Raw genomic sequence first — 8,767 nt, 5'->3', positions numbered from 1 at the left:
ATAGGGTTGCTTGATTTTTTCTTGCTGATTTTCCTGAGTTCTAAATAGATTCTTGTTATCAGTCCTTTATCTGATGTGTAGTATGCAAAAATTTTTTCCCATTCTGTAGGTGGTCTGTTTATTCTCGTGACTGTTTTTTTGACTGTGCAGAAGCTTTTTAATTTAATCATGTCCCATTCATTTATTTTTGTTGCTGCTGTGATTGCCTTGGGGGTCTTCTTCATAAATTCTTTGCCTAGGCCAATGTCTGTAAGAGTCTTTCCTACATTTTCTTCTAGAATTCTGATTGTATCACGCCTAAGGTTTAAGTCTGTTATCCACTGTGATTTGATTTTTGTGAGAGGTGAAAGCTGTGGGTCCTGTTTCAGTCTTCTACAAGTGGCTAACCAATTCTCCCAGCACCATATATTGAATAGGGATTCTTGTCCCCAGAGTATATTCTTTCCTGCTTTGTCAAAAATTAGGTGACTATATGAGGATGGTTCTATATTTGGATTTTCTGTTGTGTTCCACTGGTCTGTGTCCCTGTACTTGTGCCAGTACCAGGCTGTTTTAAGAACCACGGCCTTGTAGTATAGTTTGAGGTCTGGCAAATTAATACCTCCCATTTTGTTTTTGTTGCTTAAAATTGATCAACTGGATTTCAAATGTGTTTTATGTGAGTTTTTCTGCCAACACCAAGTTTTAAACTGTTTTGTCATATTTTTCTTATAGCTTTTATTTTGGTTTATATTTCAGAAATATCTTTTCCATCCCAAGATTATATAAATGCTTATCTAATTATTTCATCTTTTATACTTTTTACCCATAGTTAATCAGGTTGTGAAGACCATTGCTGAAAGAGTTTGTCCTTTCCTTGTCAATTTAAAATACTGTCATATACAAAATTCTTACCAGTACTTAATTTATGAACTTTCTATTTACTCTTTTGACATGTCTACTATTGCAAAAATAATGAATTATCAATGTTTATGATACTTTTTAATATCTGAAAATTAAGTCCTTTTATTTATTTAAAAATATTAAGGGGTACAAATGTTTTTGTTATACAGATATCTTGTGTAATGCTTAAGTCAGGGCTTTTGGTGTGCCCATCAGCAGAATAGCGTTCATTGTACCAATAGGTAAGTTTTTATCCCTCATCCTCTCCCATCTTTCCCCCTTTTAATTTCAAATGTACTTTGTTTCTCTTTGTGCCCATGTGTACCCATCGTTTAGCTCCCAATTATTAATGAGAACATGTGGTGCTTATTTTTCCATTCCTGAGTTACTTCACTTAGGATAATGGTCTTCAGTTCCATCTAAGTTGTTGCAAAAGACATTATTTCATTCCTTTTTATGGTTGAGTAGTACTCCACGAGATATATATCTCATATTTTCTTTATCCACTCATCGATTGATGGATGCTTAGGTTGATTTCATATCTTTGCAATTGTGAATTGTGTGGCAATAAACATTTGAGTGCAGGTGTCCTTTTGATAAAATGACTTCTTTTCCTTTGAGTAGATACACAGCAGTGGTATTGCTGGATTGAATGGTAAGTCTACAATTATTTCTTTGAGTAATCTCCATACTGTTTTCCATAGAGGTTGTACTAATTTGCAGTCCAGCCAACAGTACATAAGCATTCCTTTCTCTGCATCCATGCCAGAACCTCTCGTTTTTTGACTTTTTAATAATGGCCGTTCTGACAAGGGTAAGGTTGTATCTCATTGTAGTTTTAATTTGCATTTCCCTGATGATTAGTTGAGAATTTTTTCAAAATTTTTTTGGTCATTTGTCTATCTTCTGTAGAAAATGTTCTGTTCATGTCTTTTGCACACTTAGATGAAGTTATTTATTTTTTTTTTCTTGCTGATTTGATTGAATTCTTTGTAGATTCTGGATACTAGTCCTTTGTTATACGTATAGTCTGCAAATGTTTTCTCCCATTCTGAAGGTTGTCTATTCACTCTGTTGATTATTTCCTTTTCTGTGCAGAAGATTTTTAATTTAATTAAGTCTCATTTATTTATTTTTGTAGTTACTGAATTTGCCTTTGGGATCTTAGTTCTTTGCCAGGGCTTTGATGTCTAGAAGAGTTTTTCCTATGTTTTCTTCTAGAATTTTTATGGTTTCATGCCTTACATTTAAGTCTTTATCCATCCAGAATTAATTTTGTATGTAATGAGAGGCAGGGGATCCTTTTTCATTCTTCTGAATATGGGTATCCAATTTTCCAGCACCATTTATTGAATAGGGTTTTCTTTCCTCAGCGTATGTTATTGTCTACTTGGTCAAAGATCAGTTGGTCATAGCTATTTGATTTTATTTCTGGGTTCTCTATTCTGTTCTGTTGGTGTGTGTCTCTAGTTCTATACCAGTACCATGCTGTTTTGCTTATGATGGCCCTGTTGTATATAATTTGATGTCAGGCAATGTAATGCTTCAAGTCCTTTCTAATGATTCATCTCTTTCAATATTTTTTGGCTATTATCCTTTGTATATGCTTTCATACAAAAAGAGGACTGTTTGTGTATGGAGCAGAGCTGGTAGGTGTTATCTACTATGAATCTGTTAGTGAGCCCTAACTTGCTGATTGTATCTGCAAAAAGAAAAATTATACCTTCATAGTATTGGAGAATTACAATATTTACTTTGACATTTACTGCAGATGAAGACCCCTCATAGTTTGATGCTAGTTTTCCATTGGTCCAGTGTACCCAAAGTCAAGCAAACTAAATTTAATTACCGAATCTACCTTATGTATGATAATCTGAGAATTTCTCTGACAATTTTATAAAACATGCAAGTCACCTTTTTAATTATCTTTTTTAATTCTCATGAGACTCCATGAATTTATTGAGAACCTAAAGCATTGTGCAGGTATGTGTTGACAAGTCAAAATGAAAAGCTGAGGCATTTCCACTAGAAGGACAGTAAAGTATTTCTCCTTTTCCAGTGCTCATTGGAGGAAAGATAGACACATGAAAATGGTAATGCTATTATTTCTCCTGAGTCAGCATTCATTATTTTGTGCCCTTTCTGATATTAGGAGCACTGAGCCAATGATTGAGGCAGGAAATATTACAGAGGTCACCCACTTCATCCTGCTGGGATTCTCAGATTTTCCTGGAATCATAGCAGTGCTCTTTGTCATATTCCTGGTGATCTACATTATGACTCTGACTTGGAACCTATGCCTCATTGTTTTAATAAGGATGGATTCCCACCTCCATACACCCATGTATTTCTTCCTCAGCAATCTGTCCTTCATAGATGTCTGCTATGTCAGCTCCACAGTCCCCAAGATGCTCTCCAACTTCTTCCAGGAGCAGCAAACTATCACCTTTGTGGGTTGCATAGTGCAGTACTTTGTCTTTTCGACAATGGGACTGAGTGAGTCTTGTCTCATGACGGCCATGGCTTATGACCGCTACGCTGCCATCTGTAACCCCCTGCTCTATTCATCAATCATGTCACCCAGCCTCTGTGTTCGGATGGTGCTGGGATCCTACCTGGCTGGACTCACTGCTTCTTTAGCCCTATTGTGTGCTTTGCTTCAGCTCCATTTCTGTGGCCCTAATGTCATCAACCACTTCCTCTGCGACATGCCCCAACTGTTAATGCTGTCCTGCACGGATATTTATTTTATACAGGTTATGCTTGCTGTATTGACAATGTTCTTTGGGATAGTAAATGTACTAGTTATCCTGATATCCTATATCTATATTGTCATCTCCATTATGAAGATCACTTCAGCTAAAGGCAGGTCCAAGGCATTCAACACCTGTGCTTCTCATCTGACAGCTGTGTCCCTTTTCTACACTTCAAGTATCTCTGTCTATTTGAGTTCCAGCTCTGGTGCTTCCTCCAGCTCTGATAGATTTGCATCCGTCTTCTACACAGTGGTGATTCCCATGTTGAATCCCTTGATTTACAGTCTGAGGAACAAGGAAATCAAAGATGCTTTGAAGAGGTGGTGGAAGAAAGTGTATTGCTTAAGGTCATAGATTCTGAGATTTATGACAGATTTGGCCTGTCAGAATCACCTTATCCCACAATAGTAAGCTCACAAATGGAATTTAACAAAATTCATTCCGCCTTGGTACAAAGAAGGATTGATTTGACACAGACAATATGCCAATATGGACCAATAACGAACTCAATGCCATAGAAACACAGTTATTTTAAGTTGTGAAGGTTTATTATTTCTATTATACATCAGAGGTGGCCTCATCATTTATTATATATTCACAAGTATTTGTGAAGCAGCAAGATGTATAAACGTTTTACTTCTTTTTGCTCCTGAGATTGAAGATGACTGAATGTCAGCATTCTTCCCCTAGAAAAGAGATGGCTGAAAGGGACCCTCAGGAGTCCAGAAACATCATCTCCCAAATATTCTGATGCAGTATAATAGATACACGGTGACGGCCATTGATTATTCTGCGTGTTTCTGAAAAGACAGGAATGAACGGACACAGGGGATATACCAGTGGAAAGACAAAAAGCTATACATTGGCTTCCATCTGGGAAGACCAATCTGAGATAGCTAGGAATTGTCTAAGACCTCTCTCAGTGCTAATCATCTAAGTTTTTGGTCATAACCTTGCCTCTACCAGCTGTAGCCTAAGGAAGGAGGAGGCATGAAAAGGGATGAAAATAAGAATGTGGTCCCTCCAGTGCCATATACGTCTTAGTCTCATGACTTATTTTTTTGCATGTAGAGTCCCATGGGGATTTATTAAGAGACATGATACTCCAAGTTCATGTCACAGCCAATAGCAATATCTGATATTATAGGATACAAACCTTTCTCTCTTTCCCCTATTAAATTCAGAAAATCTTCTCTTGGTGGACATAGCCAATGGGATCACACCATCAAATTATTTTTGATTATTGTAAGCATCTGTTCAAATAATAACAGAGGCACTGAATACTCAATGTTGCAGAGACTAAAAACAAGTATGGCAAACTGGTGTACATTCATTTATATAGCTTTTGTCCTAGAATCTTATGGTTGTATGAGTGACACAATGGATGCATATAATAACTGTTACTGTAATGTTCTTTTATCCAGAAAGATTGTCCTTTCTGATAAACAGACAAAAAGTTGTTGGAGAGGAAGGAAAACACCCATCTGGATAACCCAACAAGCCAAATAAACCCTGGAAGTAAAGTTTAAAGTCAGAAATCATGCTCAAGGGGTGGAGCTGGGAGCAGTGAACCTGATCACCCAGTTTGTGTGAAAGAACGGGCCCCAGGTTACATAAATGTATATACACATATGGATGAACACATGTAAGCAGATATGAGTGGGAAAATCTCTGTGCCATATACTAACACCGATCAAAGTAATTCACTGCAATAGAGAAACTGAACAACCAAGTACACAGACTCACTCAGCCAGTTGACATCAGCCAGCCCGGATCATGGTCCACATGATGGACACATGACAGGAATGACCATGGCAGGAGAGAGGGAGGCTATTCATGGGCCCAGGGTCACAGGTTTTCACTTAGCAAGGCTAATTTGTTACTATTGCTTCCAAATGTCATGGATAGAAAGAGTCAAAATTGTAAAAAAAATAAAAAGTCTACTCTCCCCAATTACTGTATGGATTGTGTGAAATACCAATCACAATCCCAACATACTTGTTTGTAGAAACTAAACAGTTGGTTGTGAAATTAATAGAAGAAAGAGCAAAGTATATCCAAGGTATTTTTGCTCTAAAAGTTAGCAGTATATTAAAAAGCCATATTAGTGACATCGGCAAGATGGGCAGTAGGAGATCCCAGCCCTTATCCCCCACAGAACACAAGACTCGGACAGCTCTCCGTGGATGAAAACTGCTCTGAGAGGGCTCTGGAGGTCACTTCAGAGGCTGCAGTAACACAGTGGGGAAAAATAAGTGAGTATATGAGTCAGGGTTCTCCAGAGAGACAAAACCAGTGGGATATCAGAGAAGTCCCGGAACTCCCTACAATTGTTGCTAAAATATTCTGCATATGTACATCTTTTTTCTTGTAGGGATAAGCTTTATATCATTTAGATTCACAAGAATGTCCATGAGGTAACCACCATGAAAGGTCTAGGCTGTCCTCTTACAGACACTTTTGATGCATTTCTACATGTTATCTACACACAGAGTCAGTCCTTTTGTTTTGATATTTGTGTGCATGTAGACTATTCTTTTTTTCTTTTAAACAAAAGCAGCACTAGACTTTCTCTAAATATGCTGTTCTGTAACATGGTTTTTTTTCACTAAAGATGACCTTGCATGTCAGCACATACAGAAAACATTGCTAAGTGTTGCACAGTGTCCCTGCTTAATATTACACACAATTGCTGGGCATAATTATTTAATCACCACGAACACAGTGTGAGTGTGTGTAGATCAAAGGAAGAATTCTTTGTATTGGAGAAGGGGATCGTGTCATGGCAACTTAGGAGAAGCAGAATGTGCGAAGTTGGTGCATTGAGAGGAGACTTTGTAGGTCACCAACACCTTACTGGGAAAAAAAAAGACAAAAAAGGATGGGGATAGTGCAAAGTGTTCATATTTGTTACCACTAAAGGCAAAAGCACAATTTGAGTAAAAGGAGTTATGGGTGTAACTAAGGCTGCCTGAACATATGTCCCAGCCTCCAGCCCTCCTCTCCATGCCAGAGACATTAATAAAATGGAAAGCAACACGCACACGTATACACAAAATATATAAAATTAATCCTAAGCCAAGGCAGGGCCACATGTAGTCTAGGTACGGCCACCTGGGGGAAAATTCCAGGGAGGAATTTGAGGAAAAGTATACCAGAGGCAAGAGACAAAGGCATGAAGTCATAAAGGAAAGAACTGAGTAATGTATTAAGGAGCCATGCTGAGTCAAAGCATTCGAGAGTATCTGTGGATCCTGATCATCTACTTTTTCCCAGTGACAATGGTCAAGACAGGTGAGAAATCACATGGCTGCAGCTCTAATCATCCATGTCTAGGTCTGCAAGGATGCACTGACCCCTGCCCCGTGTACAAGATGATCCAGTCCTTTCCACCCTCCCCTATTCTGCAGTTTCTCCCCGGCCTCTGCCAGCAGGCAGGACCTCAAGCCAGCTGAGCTCCGCGACAACCGTGATGTGGGCCGGGAGGTCCCCTGCCCTGGATCACGGCCTGAGCGTGGTGTGTGTCTCTCCTGTGGGAGAAGGGTGCCCTTCCAGCATGCTGCAGCTAGGCCTCACTCTGATCTGCCCCTGAAAGCACACACTCCTCAGTAGACTAGTTCACAAATATCCCTTCTGTGTCCCCAGGCCATGAGATAGAGACGTGGGTGTCTGTGAGAGGACTGTGACACCAGAGAAATATTTACATAGAAATAAAACAACCTAGTTGCAAATTGTAAGAGGAACATAGCTGGCCCTAGTACCCACTGGCAGGCAGCTGCAGCCAGGGGCTGTGCACCCGAGTGGCCCACAGGGATGCATTCATGAGGCTGGCTGGGAGCCCCGGCCCTGTGTGGGAGCGAACGTTCATGCCCCTGTTTGCCCAAGCCAGAAAGCTTAAATTCCACAGTTAGGTTTCAAAGGGAACTCCTAGAAAATTGACAAAGAGTTTAGTAACTAGCTTATCAACTTGTAGGCTCTGAAGCCTGATGTCAGGATACTCAGAGGGAACGTGTCTTTCTTTCAAGGGCAAACTTGCATGAAATGAAGCTTAATGGGCTGATAAACTCAACTGAATACTCACTTTTTGTTTTAAAAATTTTTGTTTTTTTCTAACTGTAGTGCGTGTCCCTGTTGGTAGATGACCATGAGAAGCCAAAACAAAACCAGAGCTTGCTACAGGAGCATGCTATCTCTACCCAGCGGGTCTAAATGTTCAAGGGCATCCAGCCAAGAGTCTGCAGCCTCCATTTCCATGACAGGAGCAGCCCTACCAGGGGACCCAACCGGTTAGTGCATCTGGCCAACTTCCCCGACCCTGTGCAAGGGTGAACATTTCCAAGAATTGCCTCCTGATTCATTTTTCCCTACACCCAGTTGTCTCCAGCACTCCTCTGTCTTCTAATCGGTACTTTGTTCTTTTATATATTTTACTACCTGCAGCCTGGTTCTCTTTTTAGTTGTTGTAGACCTGGCTGCCGATCCTGACCAAAAGGAGGAAAAAGTGAAGATTGATTTCCTTTGCTACTGTACCTTTATCTTCCATTTCTCCTTCTAGGAATTTTTCCTAGAGAAACCTTCAGGTAACTGCCCAAAGACTTACATACAGGATTTTCAACACAGTATTGTTTATAGTAGTGATAATGTGGGAAACTACATGTCTATCAGTGACTCCCTCTTCCATTTCCCCCCTTGAGCAGAGACAGGGCGTGAGCCCAACCTTCACTGGAGATGGTCAAAGCTCCTTGAATGCTCTGTGTCACTGGATCATCTTACACAAGGGGCAGGGGTCAGTGCATCCCTCCAGATCCAGATATAGATGATTAGAGCTGCAGCCATGTGATTTCTCGCCTGTCTTGACCATTGTCACTGGGATAAAGTAGGTGATCAGGATCCACAGATACTCTCAAATAGTTTGACTTAGCATGGATTTTTAATGCATTACTCAGTTCTTTCCTTTATGACTTACTTCATGCCTTTGTCTGTTGCCTGTGGTACAGTTTTCCTCAAATTCATTCCTGCAATTTTCCCCAAGGTGGCCTTACTCAGACTACCTGTGGCCCTACATTGGCTTATTATTAATTTTATATACTTTGTGTGTGTCTGTGTGTGTATGTTGCTTTCTATTTTAT

General features: G+C 39.8%; 1 protein-coding gene across 1 annotated transcript; it reads left to right on the top strand.

Moving 5' to 3' along the window:
- The first annotated feature begins 3,047 nt into the window (after positions 1 to 3,047).
- LOC138384998 (olfactory receptor 5AN1-like) lies at positions 3,048 to 7,847 on the top strand. Its single transcript, XM_069470634.1, has 3 exons — positions 3,048 to 3,958; positions 7,049 to 7,157; positions 7,758 to 7,847. Exons 1-3 carry the CDS (start codon positions 3,048 to 3,050, stop codon positions 7,845 to 7,847), a joined length of 1,110 nt encoding a protein of 369 aa, XP_069326735.1.
- The last annotated feature ends 920 nt before the right edge of the window (positions 7,848 to 8,767 follow it).

The sequence above is a fragment of the Eulemur rufifrons genome, chromosome 6, assembly GCF_041146395.1.
Source record: "Eulemur rufifrons isolate Redbay chromosome 6, OSU_ERuf_1, whole genome shotgun sequence".
Lineage (NCBI taxonomy): Eukaryota > Metazoa > Chordata > Mammalia > Primates > Lemuridae > Eulemur > Eulemur rufifrons.
The sequence above is the reverse complement of the archived record's forward strand: the minus strand, read 5'-3'. Positions and strand labels throughout refer to the sequence as shown.